Source organism: Pholcus phalangioides, unplaced genomic scaffold (assembly GCF_987345545.1).
Source record: "Pholcus phalangioides strain wild (caught in Gottingen) unplaced genomic scaffold, Ppha-v1.0 ptg000022l_1, whole genome shotgun sequence".
NCBI lineage: Eukaryota > Metazoa > Arthropoda > Arachnida > Araneae > Pholcidae > Pholcus > Pholcus phalangioides.
Window position 1 is genome coordinate 40,828,427 of NW_028301615.1, and position 21,863 is coordinate 40,850,289.

Consider the following 21,863-nt stretch of genomic DNA (forward strand, 5'->3'; position numbering starts at 1 on the left):
GGCACAGTTCTCGCTCTACGAAACTCTGGGGTAACATTTGGTTTTAGCTTTAGTTCCACTTCATGGTTATTTATCTCACCCAATTTGTTGTCGAAAATTTCTTTATAATCATCCAACAATTTTTTGAGATCCATGTCATTAGCGGTCCTCACAGCCTTAAGAGAGTTCCAGTCTAGATTGATTTTGTATAGCCATTCACGGCCAAAAATCGTGTCTAAATTTTCCCTCACCAAATATAAGTTCAAGTGCAACTTTTATTTTCCGTACTCCACTTTCACAGTGACATATCCCGCTGGGACAATTTTTTCTCCATTGTATGTCCGGAATACTAAATTCGTAGGTTGAACTTTTTTCTTCGAGATTTTTCTGAATCTCTGTAAACAGCTCATTACTGATACTGTTCCACCCGTATCAACTTCCATACTCACTGGTTTATTGTCTATGTTGACAGTAACCATCATCGGAGGCTTTTTCGGCTCTTCACTCAATACCCTCTCTAACCCAAACATGGAAACGTCATTTTCGTTTTCCTCAACTGAAATCTGTTTCTGTTTGTTAGGTGCCGATTGAGTCTTCTTTGCCGCGTAGCAGGCTTTTTCTATATGCCCGATTTTTTTACAGAAGCGACATTTGCTAGCAATAAATCTGCAGGAGTCTTTATCGTGATTTGTCCCTGTGCATCGTATACACGGCGGATATTTGACAGCGGCGGCAGAGTAGTTTCGTGGAGTAGTGTTTTGCGTGGACAGTTTCGTTTTCCTCTTCCCCGCTTTCACTACCTTCAATTCTGCCGGCTTCCCGATAATCTCATTCGCCCCCTGAACAGCTTTCTCTATCGCCAGCGCGATCTTTATTGTTTTGTCTAGCTCGATGTCGTCTTCCTCAAATAAACGATCGAGGATCGCTCTATCTCGGAGCCCACTAACGAAAACATCCCGAAGCATGGTGTTCAACATCTCTTGTTTATAATCGCACGCGATTGCGAGATGTCGCAATTCGACTATATACGAACTGATGCTTTCGCCTTCGTTCTGCTTTCTGTTTATAAACATGTGCCTACTCGGTATAATCAATGCTTTAGGATTCAAATGGTTCTTCAAAACATTCTTTAAAATGGCGAATTCTTTCTCTGATGGATTGTCCGGAGACAGTAAATTTTTTAACAAGTTGTTGAGCTTTGCAGAAATGCTCGAAATTAAGACTTTAGCACGTTTTTCTTCTGGGACATTTTGAATGTCTAAAAACGCCTCGAAACGTTCTATAAACGAATCGAAAGTCTCTGAAGCTTCATCATATTTATCAAACGAAACCGTCACTTTTTGGTTTGTTGACGTTGAGCCTCGTTGCTCTTTGAGAGCTTCCATTAGAGCTTGATTCTGTCTTATTAACTCTTCAACTAAATTTTCCATCGTCAGAGATGTATGAAAAACTTTTTCTCCTACCTTTTGCAGTCTTCGAGTAAATACTCTATCCAACTTTTAAGATGGGCCTCGTCGCCACTTGTTGTGTTTTCTTTAACACTTTGTTAGCCGAGTGGATAACACATGGGTATTTATTATTACGTTAGACTTAGATAGATTACATACATATAGATAGGAAGAATTTATAAAGCGGAAAGAGCAGAACATTTAGACATCTTGTCTACTTGATGTCCGAGGTGGAACTCACTAGTTCCCCTTACACAACACTAGGTGGCGTTGTATGTTCTTATCAGTTTAGTTCTTTTAGTCATTTCTTATAAGGACACCACAAGTGGCTATATATGTAAAGCGACACATTAATTATGATATTATTCAGCTACCTCCCTCGACACAATGTGAGGTAATAGCAATAGAGATCTACGTAAACAATCAAAAAATTAGGATAGGAGTGTGCTATAAACCTCCGAGAAATACTATAGACATTCCACATTTTAACGAATTTTTCGATTGCCAGTACCCAGTGATAATGTGTGGCGACATGAATGATAAATCCTTTCCGTGGAACTCAACTCTACAAACACCCAAGGCAGGGTGCTCGAAAATTTTTGTATCAAAGAGAGCATTCAACCTTATGCGCCATACACTCCAACTCATTTTCCTGACCAGGCTGGCCAGTCACCAGATATTCTTGACATAGCGCTTGCTAAGAACCTTACATTTGCTATGTCGGTTCACGTTCAACCTGTCACGGATTCTGATCACAACCCTATATTTCTGGTAACGGATTTCAATATTCCTTTTATATGTAAACCAAAGAAAATAGTGATATGGCCATTATTTAAGCGAAAGCTGGCCAGAATCACCTTGCCTTCCTTCACGGGTGCCAATATTGATCAAATTGAATCTGACTTATTGTTTCTCACAGAAACCATCACTAACAATGCTAAGGAATCCACCAGAGATGCTCCCACTAATAATACACTGGGTATTCCCCGCTGGATTAAGGAACGCTTCAAATTAAAAAACAAATTTAGGAGGAAATGGCAAAGAACGTTAAATCCATACTACCAAGATAGATACAGATCTATAAAAAGAGTAGGTCCCATCCTACACAATTTTCATATGAATGACTTCTCAGTTGCCCCTAAGGGTTTCACCGCTCTTTATGCCGACGATAGTGCCCTTTTTTTTGCACAGATAAGGACCCTGGCAAGGCCCTTTCAAACTTGCAAGAAATGGTAAGATTGGTCGAGCGTTGGTGTGTGTGAACCCGTGTTGAACTGAATGCAGATAAAACCAAATTCATGTGGTTCACTAACAAGTCCTCATTACTACAACAAGCACACATAGAGGTACAAGGAGTTATAATCAACCCAGTCATTCACAATAAATATTTGGGGGTGATAATGGACAAGAGATTCAGTTTCTCCCGGCAGTGTGTTGATGCCATCCGTAGGGCGACCGTGGCCTCGGTCATGCTCAACAGACTAAGCCACAGGCACTCAATTCTTTCAATTCGAAATAAAATTATTCTGTATAAGATGGCAATTAGACCGATTCTTCTGTATGCTGCGCCTGTCTGGTTGTTCTCGAAGAAAATTAATATCATCGCTCTGGAGAGATTTCAGAACAAGACTCTGAGGAGATACACCGGACTACCTTGGTACGTTAGAAACGTTAATATCAGACGTGATTCCGGAGTAGCTGATGTAACGTCATATGCAAAGAAACTGGCAAAGAACTTATTTGATAAATTGAACGATTCTGAATTTCCACACCTTGCGGAGATTTCATCATACGACAGTAGACACAAAGCACGATTGAAAAGACCAAAAAATTTTCTACACATGCCTCGACCTGTGTTGCCAGGTCTATGAACATTTGAAAACTACAAAACTATAGCGAAACGCAAAAAAAAAAAAAAACAACCCTTGGGTCTCAGGTGAACCTACGTCTTCACCCACCTTATTAGAATCTAACTATCATTGCAAAGCGTACTACTGCACAGGAATTGGCAGAGTCATGATGAAGGGGGTTTGATGGATTATAACTATCCATTGGAACCCCGTTCCAATAATTACGGTTTTCAGTTTTCGGTGCCATCCAAAGCTGAGATAAAAATTATTTATACGTTGATTTTAATCAAAGAATTTTAACAGTTTTATTTGATAGATGGCGGAAGAGGTTCCAGTTTATTGATGTTTCTCTCTTGTAATACAGCGCGAGATTCTAAATTCATAGGACAAACTTTAATAGGTAATATAAGACACCCAAACTAGCATTTTTTATCATAAAATGTGTGGTCAAATTGAGAGTGCACAACAGCACTTCACCAGAAACAGATATCATATTTTTCCGATGGATTTGCTGCGATTTGTGCTATCAACCATTCGAGAGGGCGTATGCACCTTCGGATTGGATTGGAGCTTGTTTTTTATTAGTGTAAGGACCATCAAGGTTATGCTGCGACAAGCAATGATCAAACTTTACAATGACTGGTGTGGTGGTAGAATTTGCTTTACCCAGGTTGCACCATGAGAGGGTCTACCACACTGCCCTATACCATAGGTGACGGAACCTAGAGTTCCCCCCCCCACCCCAAATAATTTCTGAAAAAAAAATTCAATGCACCTTCTCTCTTTCCTGCGCCAGCGCTCGAGTCCCGCACACACGAGACGACCAGGAGCTTTCAGTCTCCCTCCTCCCAATGTTTTCTTCATGGCGGCACTTCTGCCCTACATCCGGGTCACGAGCAAGATCGACCTTTAGAGGGACACATTGGGTTCGGGGAGCACAAGTAATAGCTCCCAGAGGAATTTTGAGCTACTAACCTTCAAAAAGCATTTTAAATTAACAGAAATGGGAAAAGATAACATAGTTATAAAAGGCATTTTCTTCCGAAATTTTAATTTTTTACTAAAATATTTTCAATTTTTGATCGTCTTGGGAATGGGAACAGGCCCTCCGTATTCCCTCTTGCGTTTGCCTCTGATCCTAAACGTATGAACTAGTACTGCTACTTCGCTAGAAAATTTCGCAGCGACGTATAAATTAAAAGGTAAGAAAAAACTTCATGCTACGCTTGTATAGGCCAGTGTTGCTGAACCGCTGGGGCCCCGGTAAGAGTCACACCGGGCAGCAAGTGATTGCAAACACCAAACATGGCCCCCGCTCTGTCCCTTGTGGGATATAAGCAGGCTACCTTGCGGCTGGGCCATGCTGGAAAAAAGAAAAAGCCCCGCTAGCCACCAATACCACGGGCCGACCTCCAACCCACGCAAAGGACTACAGACACTAACACCAAACATGGCCCAGCTCTGAGGCAGATTACCTAGCGGCTGGGCCATGCTGGAAAAACTCTATTGATGTCCGGGCCATGCAGTGCAGGCATACCCGGTCCGTAAGCCACAGGACCCAACCCCGCCGGTACCCTCATCGCCTCCGACTCGCGGCAATCACACCCCCAAAGTCCCCGGAAACTCCAGCCGGCCGTCAAGGAGCCCGAGCGGATCGTCCGCAAGAGACCAATGCCAATTCCGAGCCATTCGCCTTCATCACCGTACTCTGTCCCCAAACCATCAGCCAATCTGCAACACCAACTTCTCTCATCTTGTCTTCTGTTGGAAGGGTTTTTTTTCATAGGTCCGAATCTGAAAATAGAACATGAAAAACAGGATATATGTACAAATTCAGGTCCAATGAACTATGGACCTGAAGTCCATATGGTCCTACTATGGTCCCTATGTAAGTGGGAATTATCGATATTGATCAATTGCAGCAAGTGATTGATTCATCATTTCATATTTCCCCATTCATTTCCAATAAATTAGTCGTATTTATGACCGGGCCTTCCACTCAAAAAGCGAATCCTAACAGACTGCGGGCTTCCAAAGGTTGGGAACCACTGGTATAGACAACATAACGCGGAGAATCGCGGTTTCACGGAGGAGAGTGATACTTTGATTTTCAATAAATAAATTTGGTCTTTGGATTTAGAGAATAAATATTAATTAATTAATTTTTCCTTATAAAAAGGCGCAAAAGCACATTTGCGATACTTGATTGAATAAGCCTTTTCTTCAAATTATTTTCAGTAAATTTTGCTTTGAATTTTAATGCGTTATAATATAACGCATATTATGTAGTGTAGTACCAAAGCCTCCTAGAAGTACCTAGGAGTATCTAGGAGGCTTTGGTAGTACCGGACCGATTAATCGATTAATTGGATCGGCTAATCGACCAATTGTTAATCGCAGTTAAAATTTTTAGTTGAGCTAATCGATTCGATCAATCCGATTAAAATTCGATTACATTTTTTTTTAAGTTCATAATTTAGTTTGACTTGTTTGAAAAACTTATTAGATGTCTTAAATATTATATTCCTAGGTATAGCATTTCGGATAAATGACCATATATTTAAGAGCATTTAAACCAATACTTGGATCCAATATTTTGACATGGGAAAAAGGCAGGTCGATTCAATGAAAACTGATGATTTCAGCTTTGAATTGGGTTTGATTTCAGTGTTAGGCTGGGCGCACACCGGTTAGACACGACAAGACAAAATATTTTTGTACAAGCTTAGTCATTTTTATTCTTGTGGATTCGTATGACACAACGTTTCAATTTGTCTCTCTGACACCGGTGAGCTTAGTGTCATCAACAATGACTAAGCTTGTCTAAAGCTGTCTTGTCTAATCGTGTCTAACCGGTGTGCGTCCAGCCGAATAGAAGACAAAACCAGGGCCGCAACTAGATGCTTGGTCACCCGAGGCAAGTGCGCATTTTGCCGCCCCCTTGCAATGTTACAGATGAAGTTTCAGAATAAAATTTGCGCCCCCTCTGGTCCAGCGCCCGGGACACCAGACCCGCCTGCTCCCCTCCCCCCCCCCCAGGTGCGGCCCTGGACAAAACCCACCATTTTTTGCCTTTCCTATGAACACTACTATTTCGGAGGAATTTCTAGAGAAAAAGTAACAGTATGTGTGTGTGAAGATCAAATATTGTTTCGAAATCAGGGACTAACCTAAAATGACCGATTTTCTAAAAAGACGACAAAATCATAGTGAAGATTTATTACTATTTTTTTTCTTTTCGCGTTTGAACATTCACAATTAACTCAACAATAATAATGTCCACCAGTATGGATCGACAACGATCCCTTGAATGGATTTTCTTTGTTTGTATAATGTACGTTTTCTTATTGTGATGTATAAAACGAAAATTGAATTGAAATTGAAGAAATTCGAAAGCCATTTTAGAAAAAAATTGGGGCCCCGAAAATAGGAGGGGTTTCTTATACACAGATGCATTACAGATATATCTTATCAACTTTTTTCCAAGTTTTAAGCCCAAAAAATCAGGGGTTCCTTATACACGTTAAAATAATGTATGTGTGCTAAATAGCTCAATTAATCATTTGAAGAGCAGAGATTTTTTCAATACCCACAGGAAAAAATATAAACAGGTGTTCTCCCACTGTGTGGGACCTCCCCCCCCCCCCTCAAAGAAGAATTATTATATTGTTTTGATATATTTACTCTCATCAGAACGTTTTAATTTAGGAAATTCTCTCGCGACATTTTAAATCATCAACGTTACCCCCTTTGACCCAAGGGGGTCGTGACCAAACTTTGGGAACCACTGCATCAAGGTAATAGAGGTGGAGAAAGAAAACTCCGATTAGTCATATTGTTACGAAAAATATCTTATCATAATTTTTCAAGAACCCCTCGAGACAATAATCTCCTATTGCCAAACCGGAAATGTCAAGATATGCTCGAAGCTTCTAGATTTATCTACGTCTCCAGAGAGTTTTTTGAGAAAACGTGGTCTTCGAAAGAATGACCAGAAATTCGACTATGTATTTCTCCTCTACATTTGTTATTTTTAAATGTTTTAATTCCGTGATTTCAATCATAATTGCCAATTTTTCTCACTTTTGGTGACAATCGGAGGTTTTCGTATTTGGAGTCATTCAAGTATTACGTCAGCATCCAGTGGGGGGAGGGGGTTTGGATTTTTTGACTTTTGATGACGTGGGGGAAGGGTTTGAATGTTGCTTTACGTCATCAACCACCCTTTTTTGAAGATATGAAATATTCTAAGCTGTTGAAGAAATTTTGCTGACAAGGGGGAAGAGGGGTCAGTGTTTTGTTGACAAGGGGTAGGGGGTAAATAATGGCTAAAAATCTGCTGACGTAATACTTGAATGGCCCCTTTGTGATCTGAAATTTCTGAATTTTTCAAGAAAATACGGTCAGTTTATCTAATTTTTATATTTTTTTAAAAGGTGCAACCTAGCAAAGGAAGAGTGTGTCGGATGTTTATGGTGAGCCTATATTTCGAAAAGAAAAGCACAGTGCTGCTGGAAGCTAGCCGACAAAAAGTCATCATCAGCCTCATCCAAGCATGTTTTTTCTCTCTTATTCGAGAGTAAGATTGTTAAAGGTTCCGGATTAGTTCTTGTTGCGAGAGTAAAGAGTTATAGTGCTTTCCCCGTTATCAGTAGTAGTTGCCCGTTTTATTTTTTGTTATCTGTAGCAGGAGAATAAAGGAAACTGCGTTCATTTAAATGAATTGATAATTGATCGTGCGTTAAATATAATTTTTTTGAAGGCAGACGACAAAAACTAGAGGATGACTATCGCCAAGCAGTTTCTGAGCGGCAAGAAAGGCAACCACCAACAAGAGGAACCATTAGTGCCTAATGAGAAGAAGGTAAATGCAGCCCGGACAGATAAGTTTACGTTTCTTCGCAATTGACCTTTGCTGCGATGACAATTGATGCTCCGCTAAATGGCGATTTCCCCCCCGCTCCGCAGGAAATACATCGTTGATTTAATTTTGCTGAGGTTTTATTCATTCGGCGGCATGATGCAGTCGAAGTGTGCGCACATAATATATACGTGCGAGTCAATTATTGATTTGTGATGCATTAGATAACGGCCCGCACCAATGACCACAGAGGGATATGCGCATTGAAGTTTACGAGGGGGGAGAAAACTCCCTTACTCAATATTATGGCGCAAATAATTTTAACAATATTATTTATGCAATATTGCAAATTTAAAACCCATGTTGCAATCGTCATATTCAATTAACTAAATATAATACCTGTAATTTTCTTTTCAAAAATGTAATTTAAGATATGGATTAAATAGCAATATTAACACAAGAATCACACAAGTCTAAACCCTGTTTATCGAAAAAATCATCTTAATCCAAACACTTGGGAAAAAAAGGGGGAAAGCGGGCTATGTTAGAAGGGAAATGGTTTAGCGGGCTATAACCATGGGCGGAGGCATGGGGGTGGGCATTGCCCCCCCAAGCGTCAAAGGTGAAGTTGACTGATCTAATGTATATATGAATTGACATCATCATTGTGCTTCCCCCCCCCCCCCAGACTTCCAAGTCTATCTCCGCCTCTGGCTATAACTCAGGGTGGCGAATCAGTTGAATGGGCGGGCGATAAAACCATGAATCCACCTCTGCCTATAGAGTGTGACCAAGAAAGTGTAGAAACATGTGAGTAACGAGGAGAGAGACTTCCTTGGAATATATTTCGGCAAAACCTGTAACTCGAAGAAACATCTCAAATCTACAGGAGCATTTTCAAATAATATCTGCCGCTCTGTTTTGTGATCAGCTAGAGCCATTCTATACATTACGTGGAAACCTATCAATTATTGAAAATCCGTTATTTCAAAGATCTTGAGATGTGGTCAGGGTCATCTTGGTATATGGGCTCCCAGTATGGCCCCACCCTTTCCTGGCGAAGTGATTTTTCTAAGGTCCTACCAGAATTCTTGAAAATTTCAACCAGTTCTTATTTTTGTGGGACTCTTTCTCTTGAGGTGTCCGGGTTCCAGGTGGTCCCCCCAAAGCAGAATGTTTTGCAATGTTCTGCAACGAGCCCTCAGCTGACTGAAAATGTTCGGAGGTAAAAATTCGCATGTACACAATAGCGTTTTTCTACATTATTCTTAAAATTCTTCCAGATTGTTCTGCAACAGCACTGGTTGTTCTACGACATACGTCGCACATTTCGGCACATTCTGCTTCAGGGATGGTCCCTGGCATTAGAACGGCACTGGGTATGGTGCAATTCCAAGGGCAAATCTCTTCTCTGGATCCCATCTATTATTGGTCTTCCTAAAAGCACCCTCTGTCATCAAGATGAGAAGCCCCTTAAAAATCTCATCATTGGGAAACATTATGAACAGAATCTCATCAATTCAATTGACTCACCATCCCAAAAAATTTTCACGCCTACTATGAATCGTTTTTCTGATTTTAGACATACTCTTCTGTGGAAAACTAGATGGTGCTAACTCTTTGATTTCTTCAACTCTTTTATCCCATACATGTACAAAGATCCTCCGAGGTGTGGATAATTCTTTTATTCAAGCTGATGTTTGGGAATTCCAATGGTGCTTCTTTTCCCTCAAGCTAATGTCATAAAAACCTGCATTACTAATGCATCTGTACCCGAAGCCTTTGCAATTAATTGCCTATAGCCTCAATTGTCTCAACATCCAGAACAACCGAAACATCACAATTTTTTCACCCTATAAAAGCCGCCCCGAATAATATTAGCATCCGCTCGCATTCTGCCATCTTATTACTTAATTATATGCTTGTATTTGTAACAAGATCAACTCGGTGACTCTAGTATGGGTTCTGGATCATGGTCAACATCTCAATGAAACTATTGATGAAGCAGTTCATAATGTAGCTGCTGCTTCTGCTCCAATGAGACGATTCTAGCAGGTTTCTTTGAGGAAGATTGACTGCAAAGCCATTCTTAAAACAACTTGGCTGAATCAACTACGAGGTGCTTTGTGTGTGTCCACCTCAATTTTGTTGATAGAATCTGTAGAGCATAGTTTCCCAACCTTTTTTTGTCCCAACGCCCCCTTCTTCAGAAATTTTTTCTCCTATCGCCCCCAACGCAATGTAACCCATAGGATCCTATGTTATACCCGTAGCTTCTACCGCCCACATTGGGAATCACTGATCTACAGCAGCTGTTCTCAACCTTTTTGACTCACGAAGCCCTTTTCAATACATAATTTCTATGGCGGATCCTTGTAGACGTTATTTTATTTATCTATCAAATTTACTGATTTATTTTATTTCCCTTGAGTAGCTGCGGAGCACCGGTTGAGAACCTCTGCTCTATAGAAATAGGAAACCTTCTGTGCAAGCTCGTCTGTGAATGAGCTCCTCCCAACAAGTTCTTATGCACTATCAAAAGAAGGCAAATAGACCCCTCCAACTGTTACTATAGTCCAACGGAAGAAACTGCTTATCATTTCTTTTTCCAATGTCCTTTCTATCAAAATGTGTGCAACAATATTCTCATGGATTTCTTTTTTTCACCAAAGAAAAAAAAATCCATTTTAGAGTGGTCAGGTTTGGTATTTCTCTTCCTGAGGCGTCCGGGGAAACTTCCCTCCCCCATATAAATGCATCCCAGAATAAAATTTATTTTAAAAAAAATGACCAAGATCGGTGTGAATCATGCAGACTGGAATAAATTTCAGTTATTTAAGTTCGGTTAATAAGTTGTGCCAAAATCTTTCTAGTAAAAATGTGAAGAAAATTTGTCAACATTTCGGCGCAAAAAAATCAATTGCAGTCACAAGGAAATTCAAAATCTTCGTTGCTACATGTATTAATCTGTATGAAAATGTTACCTGATGAATAATCAATAGAAAATATCGGAAACCACTAATTATTTTTTATGTCAATTAAAAAATAAGTAGTTTGATTAAGTTTCTGATTGAATCATTATTTTACTGTTTCTGCCAGTCCCCCCCCCCCCTAAATTGCAATATAGCGATATGGCCAGAGTTGGTGTTCGGTGAAGTAGTCTTCCCCCCCCCCCCCCTATTTTCATCAGGCTATCATTTTTATGTCATACATTAAAGCTTTTTTTACACTCAACAATTTTGATGAAATTTTAAAATTGCTCAAAAAACAGACTCTGTCACAAAGCTGGGCTGGAAGAGATCTCGGCAACGGGATGAGTCCAGTGGCAAAGTTCTGGCGTTCATTCGTTCATGCAGCTTCATTGATTGATCAATCTGTGATGTAATTTAAAAGATAAGGTAAAAAATGTGATCGCACATTAAACTATGCACTTTCGCTCAAAAGATCTCATTTAATGGTGAAGGCGAGGAAAAAAAATTGCTGTATTTTGGCAAAAAAAAGTGTTTGTTTTGGGAAAATAATTTTTTCGTTTATCTAACACTTTACAAATCCGCAGATAAATTTGCCAATATATCGGACGAAGATATTGCGTTATAGCAGGGTTACAATATTGCACTACACAACAGGAAAGCATGCCAATTGCAAGAGAAGAGAAAAAGGTTGATCTTGGCTTTGAAAGGGATTGAATATTCTGGTTCATTTTCAATTAACTGCAGCTTGCTGCATGGGGAAATATTTTTCCCGCTGGTTGTCTGGTGCATGACTGACAGAAAAATGACACGTCAAAAATTTCAAAATGTTGTAACTTCCTCAATATTCAGCCGATCTCAAAATGGAAAACACTTCTACGTATTAGTTTTCCATAAGAAATCGCATGTGTGATTATAGGGAGGTCGACACCACCCTGTACAGCCCTGGGTTAGAATAGCATCCGTCCTGATGTTACGAGGCAACTTGGATTATTGTATTATAGGAATTTTGTCACATGGGGGAAAAAACTCACCCATATCATTGATGAGATATATGTTACGAGAGTGAAAAAAATTCTCCTGAGGAAACAGAAAAATTATTCTAGAAACTAGACAAAAAGACAAATTTTTTCCAAAACGTAGAACGACACTTGAAATGGCATCAAAAAGGAGGACATACGGTAATTCTAGTCGTCATGGGAATTAGACTAGAATGGAAGAAGAGCAGCGAAATTTGTGTTGCCCACAGGTGGCAAAACCATTAGGCAAGCTAAAGGAAACAGCCGACGAGGAGGAAAAAGATGCACCATTAGTCTGGAAAAGTAATCGCCAAACAGGAAAGGGATCATACACCAGCTACTCCTCTTAGCATCACAGATGCCTTCTTACTTTCCGAATTTGACGAATCTTAATCCCTTCATGCACCAAGAGACACTACTATTTGAAGATTATGAATGCTTGATTTTTCCTGTTAGGAAAATATCGTGTTGAAGGTCTGTGGAAAGACTTTCAGACTCAAAAATGGAAGACTGGCTCACATTCGCTCCTTGAAGTTGGAAGACCAGCTTCAGCTGATCACCACTCTGCCGCTAACAGGGTTCGAACTTGGTTCCGAAGATGAGTGTCCAACATGATACATGACCGCACTGCAGCATCAAGTGACACTGGAGTTCGGGGGAGGAAAGTGGTGAGACTTGATGACATCTTAGTCTAATTTAAAGTTTTCTTTTCATGGTCTTAGTCAAGAGCAGCTGGAGGAAAAATCTCTACCTGTGCAGGATCTATTTTTGGCACCCCGTCCATGTTGTTTTGGTCAAAAAATCTCCCTGGTTTAAGTCGTAAGTCTGGGCTTGACAAATCGAATAATAATTCATGCACCAGTTAAATGTCATGGGATGCAAGTATTTATTCTTGATTTTAAAAAAGTAAAATAATGGGTTTGTGGACTTTTGGTGACCCGTTTCCATGATGGCAGACATCCTGACACATCTAGCCAGTGTGAAAAGAGCGGCCAGACTTCATTTATCACAGGGCTTGACAAATCAAGCAAAACTCTGGGCGCCAACTTAATATTTAAAAAGCCAATCACTCATGCGTATTATCTTTTGCCCACGTTAATAGTCACATACAGAATATTTTAAGCTCCAATATTAATTTTTTTAGTCGCCATGGCAACATGGGATTTGTCGATCCCCATTATATTGTAATAGGTGCTTTAATAATTTTTGTTCAGTTGGGATTTTTTTCCATAATGAGAGCAAGAAATTTTGCTAAAATATAATATTTCAATGATCAATATATATATATCATATATATCATTTTTTGATCACATATCCGTGTTAAAAAAATCAGTGCAGACTGTTGTAATAAAATTGTGTATATGTTCCAGCCGAGTGTCAAGGATGTGGAAGAAGGGAAGCCTGTCGTCGTCACTATGCACCCGCATGCGAGACGTGTCAGTTCGATGACCACTCTGTGCGTTTTTATCACTGCATTGCTGGTGTGCTCAACTGGGATCATTGGTGGCGTCTACTTGTATAGGCAGTTCTCGCATTACAAGGTAAATATCTTTTGATTTCCAAAGTAAGTTTTTCTCATGCTGTAGATTTAAAAAAAAAAAAAAAAAGATTTAGGCGCTGCATGCAGGTTTCTGTTTTAACTGGTTTGTTTCTCTTCAAATTTCGCCTGTAATACTATCTCTTGAGTTCTTGCATTAAGCTAAAGACAACTACGAAACCATTGATGGCCTCGTCCATACTCCTCTTCAGAACTCCTAATGTAATTGGCAGATGTTGAAATGTGTGTGTCCATGTTGTGAACTTAAACGGGAAGTTTTTGAACCATTTTTCCCTCCCAAAAGAGGATTTAATAGCAATTGGGTATTTTTCACTGTCTCCAGCAATGATTTGTTTTACAGGTCTTTGCCAGAGACAAATTTTGGATTCAGGATGTTTTTGAACGATCGTTGGGGTTGTCTTCTCTAAGAAGAAGAAAAAAATGGTGGAGATAGGGAACACAGTGTAAAACCGCTTTTGAATGGAATTACTCATTGCTTATATTGAATTAACTGTGTTCCAACTTCAGGGCGTTTCATTGTTCAATTAGGCTCTTTCAGATCTAGTGAGAACAAATGAGGAGGAGGGGGGGGGGTGTTTTTTTCCTTGTGGTAGATAATTTTTATTTTAACCTCAGGAAGTTCAGCCCTGATTTCAGTTATAAAACACCTGGAATCCTTGAAGTTGGGGCTGAACGCCCTGAGGTTGTAAAATGACTATCTGTAGACGTACAAACATATGTACATGGTCCTAACGTATAAATCAAGAATATAAGTTACGGGACTGGACAAGTCTCGAAAATTTACACGCCTAGTTGGACATGTTACTTGAAATAATACATGCCTGAAGAATGCTATTTGTTTTAAAAATAACGTGATCATTTACTTCCAAAATAAAAAATTGGGAAGTGGTACGGTGAAACCATGGTTCCACATTGTGACACAGGCCCCCTAAGCTGGGATCTTTGATGTCCCCCACCCCCTGGTCAGACTTTTCACAGGCTCCTCCATGGTAAATTGTGTGAAGAAACAAAAAATGAGGGGAAATCGTCCCAGAGGTTGCCGGACTGGAGTCCTGTCAGCCACACTATTGTGAGGAAGGGCATAGGGGAAAATTCGATATAACAGTATTCGGACAATAAAAAATATTGTTGTAGAGGAATTATCGTTATATCTAGAGGCAGCAGCTTAATATTAAACTAGAGAATTTCCAAGCAAGACATGAGAAAAAATATTGTTGTCGAAGGATTTATCGTTGTGTTGTAGCAAGGTTTTGCTGCATAAAAGGCAAGGAGAAATCAAAATTTTTGAAAGAAATGCAAAGTCAAACCACCAATGTGCATAAGAATACTTGTATCTGTTGATGTCTGAATTTTTGTGTTAATGTAAATATCGTGTGAAGGTTTGCTGCCTGCTCAGTGGGAATAGGTTTTTCAATATGAGGCCGACAGACCAGACACGGCCCAGGCTCTGTCCCTCCTGGGATATCAATATGAGACCAGCTCGCATTCAATTTTGATATGATTATGGAAATTGATGTAAAAGGGTAGAGAGAGAAATTCAGTTGCTATACGTTCACAGATTGAAGTTGTGATGCTTATTTCTTGAGAGATCAGACAACAATAAACATGATTCATTTTGCTGAATTTTTACTGATGAAGACCTGAAATTTTTCGGCGCAATAAATGTTAGAGTAAAATTTACATGCTTCTTAACACGTTTAGATTTATTTAAAAACTTGCTACATTATTTTGTAAAATTACTATTTTTGTTTTTGAATGTTAATTCCAGTTGAGACACTTCCACGGTTGGTGTAGCATTCCATATGGCATTGAAGGACAGGACAGTCCAAAGAGTGAATCTTTAACAGGTGCTGCCGCTTCTCAAGCAGGTCGAGAATCTATCGAGACACCTCATATCCCGAAGAAAAACTTCATTGAAGAGAAGTTTGATATTGATGTCAAGACTAATCAGTATGAACGTATTGATGTGCCGTCGTTCGCTCATGGCCGAAGAGCTCGTTTTATGCACGATTTTCTCATGGTTTGTCAATGTTTAATTACTTTTTTTTTCATTTTAGCTTGTGTGTAATCTGATTATTATTTTGAAGATGCGTTTCGAGATTGGGCATGTAGTGTGAGAAGGGTTATCTGGGACTCTATCGACACTTCTGTGTGGCTTTTGTGAGTTTGAATGAAAAATAAACATTATTTTCTTGCAGAGATCATTTGGCGAACATATTTTTTATTTTACAATACTTATTTTTTTATTTTTTTTATTTTAGAATAAAACTGCCATAGCGGATTATGAGAACCGTCGCTGTTTCGTCACCAATCTTAACAGAGATTATGTGTATCCTCCAATCATTCTGTATGGGATCATATCAAAAATGAGGGTAAGTCTTTTTATCTGGATTTATAAACACTATGAAGCAAGTTCCTCTTGATAGTGCTTGCCTTGCGACAAGCACTATCTCTTGCCTGTAATTCGCCGATTATGCTTTTAAAAATGTTTAGATTTCCTATCTCATGTTATACACTACTGCACCTGAGAGAATTAGAGTGAAAAATACTTTTTGAAAATGGTTGCTGAGAGTACGGTTGCAAAACAGCCAAGCATGTGTGGAAATATTGGTGGTTACCCTGTATACCTACAACATCAATAACTGGAGGCCTTTTAAAATTAATCCGATATCATAGGCGTACTCTTGGAAGAGGGCCCATGCCTCCCCTAAGCCAACCAAAGAATTGAAAAAAAAATCATTTTGGTGAAGAAAATGAAATATCGAAAAAAAATAACACCATTCATATGCTATATAAACTGATTTCTGTAAATTTAAATGTTTTTTGTAGGGTGGTAATGCAGAATTTTTTTGGAAGGAAATTTTTGTTCCCCTTTCAAAGGCTGATTCTGTGTACGTTCCTGTTTTACTGTATATCAGGGTTTAAGCTAGATAAAAAAAAATTTGCATAAAAAAAAAGGGGGGGGGAGCTTTAGCATAATGCTACAATGCTAATGATTGATGGTTGGATATCTACTCGTTTTGTATTTCCTGTATGCTTTTTTGTAAAAGTTGCTACTGCTTTCGCATTCTGAGATTTTCTTTCACGTTTTGCAAAAAATGCTACCGTTGCTAAAACCCCGCTGTACATATGGGTGGGTCACTATCATTGTAATAACCTCCAGCCCTTTGCAAGTCTTTCTGCCTACATTTTAGAGTCTTCCAGATTTCACCTGTCTTCCTAGTCTGAGAAATAGGATTTTCTGGATGCCATGCCAAAACAAAGAAAAGATTTGTCTCCTCCGGAAATTAAACCTGCTTCCCCTTGCATATCTGGGATGGGGGGGGGGGGGTCTTAAAATAACTTGCCACCTGGGTAAAAATTGCTGTACTTAAAGGACGTTATAGTGTCTTCACTCAGAGCTTCACGCTAATACAAAACTAGACACCACAACAGGCAAATTGCCAAAAAAAGGTGACAGGGAAAAAGTAAAAAAGAAGAAAGATAAATAATATTAGAAAAAGGCCCATGAAATTGAGGTTGTCGTAGGACTAAATACAACTACCCATAAAAAACTAGAAAAACTAACTAATATATCTGCCCATAATGATGTGTATTATGAAGAAATGAAAAGTGTCACTGGTGTATTGGTTAGGGCACTCGTCAAGTATGCAGTGGTGAGGACCCAAGTTCTATTATCCCCAGAGGAGACAATTCGCTTTTCTTTCCAATGATTTGTTTCTGCGTAACATCCAAAAAATTCTATTTCCTGATCACTGTAGTGGTTGAGTGGTCATATTGATGGACTCTCATCGTTAAAACCTGGTTCAAACCCCACTGTCACCACAGTGGCGGTCAGCTGAAGTTGGTTTTCTGTTATTCCCAACTTCGAGGCACGATTACAAGTTAATCTCCCTATTAAATAGTCTCGCCACAGAGCAACAGGCCTACAATGGTGCAAATATTCAATCATTAAACTTTACTCATAGTTAGAAAAATTGATGGCTGCCATCAATTTGTTCTGTGAAGCAGGCTTTACACAGAAACAAACTTCCACATTAGGTTCACAACATGTACATGCACATTCCAACATGTACTAATTCATTAAAAGTTCCGCTGTGGAATGTGAACGAAGTGCATATGTTGTTCAGTACAGAGGCAGATCAAGAGCTCTGTTGGGAGGGGCGATGGTACAAATTGTTGTGAATAGGGTGACCATACATCCCACGTTTTGTCTATTTTCTGGGACAGTCTCGATTGTTATACATTGATATAGGTAATTTTCAACGTATTGAATGAGTACAATATTATCATATAGAAGTTGCGAAAATTTCATGAATTATCACATTGAGGGTGATATTGCATATTTAGCTTGGCGGAGAAGGTGATTCCCCCACATAGATCCGCGCATGGTTCAGTTGTAATAGTCCTCATATTTCTGTGGCCAAAAAAACATCTCTTCTTAGTCTGTGTTGGTCTTCTAAATGCACTTGTTATCAAATAATGTGAATTGAAGCATTTTGTTATGGACCATAAAGGTTTAAAATTTACAGCACCACGTTTCATTTTACAGCACGAGTGTGAAATTATTGAACAATTTTTCATGTATTTCTTCTAGAAATTCAATGTCTGAAATTCTGTGTCCAGCGATTTGTGACTACATAGTGTATATTTTATTCTTCCACACATGATTCTCAAACTTGGTTACCAATAGTTTTTGTTTTCTTTCCAGGCTGGTTTCTATGATGCAGACACCCAAGTTGTGCGACAAAACATGAGGGTTATTGTACCTCGTGTAACTGACCTCAGTGGCATGGGTGTCCTTATTGCCCGCGAATGCTCATCGTTGTCAGTGTATGTACTGGAAAGATCAACATCTCCAGGTAACAATTATGTATTTGTCCATATGGTTCCCTCCCAAATTAACTTGATTGTCATCAACTTTCGAAAAAATTTCTCGCAATAAATTATCTAACAAAATATTTGAATATTTACTCAAATGAATTATATACTTCATGGTTTTCACGTACCTCTTATTGAGAGAGCCACTCATCATTTAACACAGTCAAGCAGACGTCTCTCAACTGCAATGTTACTTGATGCACCAGGTACATGTGTGGCACCACATTCGACGATCTTAAGCCAACACTAAATGACTTGACTTGTCATACCAAGGTGAAAATAGAAATGGTTAAAATATTAATTTTATGAAAATTATTTCTGCAAAGGGAAGTGTCAGCTAATACAGATCGAAATAGTGTGCATTTGAGGCCTATTCCATGGAATAATATCTATTGATGGATGGTATTAACCAAATTGGGGTGAAAAATTAAACGAAATTGGGACACGCCTTTGGTGATACTGGTAAATTGATGCTCATTATTTCCTTTCCACAGCAGAAACTCTAGTTTTACTGCTTAGAATTAAATAGTTGTGAAGTTCCTTGTGTTACATAAATTATGGTTAGCCATATTGCAATCTGAACAAAAATAAATGCAAATGCAGTCAAATCCTGTTATAACGAACTCCAATAGACTGGAGAAATCACTTCATTATAACATAATTTCATTATAAAAGAATTCCAAATTTTTTTTACATTTATTTGGGGGATTAGAAAAGTTTTTGTTAAAATGAGATTTTCATTATTACTGTATTGGTTAAAATGGGAATGAACTATAACAAAAGAAAGCTATAAATTCCTTGGCTTTTCATGACCTTTTTCTTTGTTGTTTGTTAATATTCCGTGAAGTATTTTTACTCCTTTACATTGCGATAGTTTACTCTGTAAATTGATCCATTCGTTTCCTTTCAGTATTCAAACGCAGTCTTAACGAGGACAGCAAGAAAGCTTTCGTGGAGTTTGCTGGGAACAAGATAGTCGAGTACAACATACTCAACATCAACGATGCAGTTTCATCTCTGACAGAGGATCAGGCATAATTCCCGCACCACTCTCTTTCTCTCTCTCTCTCTAAAAAAAACAATATCCCGCATTGTTTTACGTATTGCTGTTTGACATTGTTGAGCACCGCAAAATTGTGCCATTTTTCCCCTCACTTATGATCACTGATAGAGAAAAGAAAAAAGTGATGATATTTGTTTAGCTTATATTGCATCAAACTATGAGTATATAAATATGTTTCATTGAAGCTGATATATATATGTATCATATATGTGAGTGTGTATCTCAGAGTATTGTTCGCTGTGAGGAAAAAGATTTTTCTCTGCATATCATCACATTATTTGTCCTTACAACTTGTTTATTAACAAATCCAGGAATTTCCACTGAAGCAAGTTGTTTTTTCCGAATGTAGTTGGATCACGAGCTTGTGCATATGCCAAGTTCGTCTAGAATTTCTATGAATGGATCTTGCTTTTATTTTCGCTCCATCTTTTGAAATAGATTATGCTTTAGTTTCTCAAAGTATATAGTTTCTCCAATTCTTAGTATATGTTAAAAAGGATTGTTTAGTTTGTTGATCCTGAAACTAGGGATTATCGTGAGATTTGTGTCATATTCTTCCCTGTATATTATCGGCGGCTATATCAGACATCGCAGAAGACCTGCATTTTTTTCCCCAAATCGTCTGTGGTGTATAATGCATGTTCAGCATTTATATGAGATGCATGTTTGAGAATTTTTTTTCGGTTCGTCCTTTTTTGCGTATGTGTTATCGTCTCAAGATCCAGTTAATGTGGTTGTTGAAACCAAAGCGAAGGTATTATATAATAAAAAGCGTATCTATGTAAATATTGTACCTGAAAAACACCTGTATGTATTTTATTTGTTGCGTTATCAAGAGGTTTAGGCTTGAGAAAGAAGTTTTTGTTGTAGTTATCGGCTGAAGTATGTAGAGTATATATATTAAAATGTAGTAAAAAAAACCTTTTTTTAAGTGTAATTTTTGCTTGTATGTTTATTTCCATGTGGTGGTGTGTTTAGCTCCCTCTATTGGGCAGAATTGATCTATTATTCTCAATTGGAACTGAATATTTGGTATTGTGCTGGGGGGATCAGGATGAAAAGGGTGAATCAGTGTATAATCTAGTCTGATCTCCAAGTGGATACAATTGTAAAAAATTATTAGCTGAAGTGATTTACCCACATACACAAAATAGTGAAATTTGCTCACTCTGTATTATTCTTACGTGTAAATTTCTGTCACAACATACATGCCAAGTCTTCCGGTTTGCTATTCCATCCCCAGCCAGAAATTTCGGGGGAGCAAAGTGATAGGGGGAGCATTTTTTCACATTTCAGTGGGGGGGGGGGGAAAGAAATGGAAAGTTTTGGTCTTGATTCCAAACTATCACCATTGTCACAAATCGTTTGAGATGGTTCATTTGGTGAGAAAAAGACTGAATTTCTCTAATAACGCACAATATTTAAGGTCTGTCGTTATATGTAACTAACTAACTACTGTAAAGGAAAGTGAAATTGTGAGAAATGAAAGAGTGAGTGACCAGAACGACGAAGATCGTCAGATGATCAGATTACTGATCCTACGTACCATCAGCAGTACTTTCCTTGAAAACATCTGCGTAAATGATATTGCTTCCGATTTTTTAGGGTACGAACACATAGTGCACGCTGGTTTCCGATTCAGCGTCGTTACGGATTGGTTAAAAAACTTATAATTCAGGTTCTTTTAACAAACGGCAACGATTCCGGAAACAAGCGTGCACTATGTTTATACCCCTAGATTGCGATCATAGTGGAGCGAAGAGATACGTTGTTCAAGAATAACGACTAGGAAGAAAAAGATGCATGGGGTGGAGGAGAACATAGAAAATATACAACGCCACACACAACAGGCAAAATGCCCAACGAGGTGGCTGAGAAAAAGATGCCCATAAAAATATGGATGTCATATATTTCAAAAAAACAGCAACCCAATTAAAAATGCAATCAACAAAAATTATAAACAATATATACACGTGAAAAAATATTATACAATGCCCATAAAGAATACTTATGGTTGTCTTATTCTAAGTATGGATGGCTTCTCGATTTACCCCAACATGTTTATCACATTTCTTTTTAAACGTGTCAATTGTGTTACAATTTACTACCTCCGGGGGTAAGCTGTTCCATTTATTAACAACCCTGTAAAGGGGCCTACACACGCTCAGTTATACTTGTACAGGCATAACTGCACAGATATAACAGCGTGTGTAGGGCCCTTTAGTTCCCTGAAAA

General features: G+C 38.7%; 2 protein-coding genes across 2 annotated transcripts; one reads left to right on the top strand and one right to left on the bottom strand.

The window, feature by feature from the left end:
- Positions 1–254: 254 nt before the first annotated feature.
- On the bottom strand, positions 255–1,409 carry LOC149070442 (uncharacterized). Its single transcript, XM_089249324.1, has one exon. The coding sequence runs from the start codon at positions 1,407–1,409 to the stop codon at positions 255–257; it is 1,155 nt and encodes a 384-aa protein (XP_089105450.1).
- Positions 1,410–7,802: 6,393 nt separating this feature from the next.
- Positions 7,803–20,565, top strand: LOC149070443 (integral membrane protein 2B). Its single transcript, XM_089249330.1, has 6 exons — positions 7,803–8,141; positions 13,497–13,667; positions 15,453–15,704; positions 15,946–16,056; positions 18,396–18,546; positions 19,476–20,565. The coding sequence occupies exons 1-6, from the start codon at positions 8,061–8,063 to the stop codon at positions 19,601–19,603; spliced, it is 894 nt and encodes a 297-aa protein (XP_089105456.1). The 5' UTR covers positions 7,803–8,060; the 3' UTR covers positions 19,604–20,565.
- Positions 20,566–21,863: the final 1,298 nt, after the last annotated feature.

Excerpts from the sequence above, each read along its gene's own strand:
- LOC149070442 (XM_089249324.1), bottom strand. The coding sequence starts at position 1,409 with ATGGAAAATTTAGTTGAAGAGTTAATAAGACAGAATCAAGCTCTAATG.
- LOC149070443 (XM_089249330.1), top strand. The coding sequence starts at position 8,061 with ATGACTATCGCCAAGCAGTTTCTGAGCGGCAAGAAAGGCAACCACCAA. Across the intron at positions 8,142-13,496 it reads TAGTGCCTAATGAGAAGAAG|CCGAGTGTCAAGGATGTGGA; the intron begins GTAAATGCAGCC and ends TATATGTTCCAG. Across the intron at positions 18,547-19,475 it reads GGAAAGATCAACATCTCCAG|TATTCAAACGCAGTCTTAAC; the intron begins GTAACAATTATG and ends GTTTCCTTTCAG.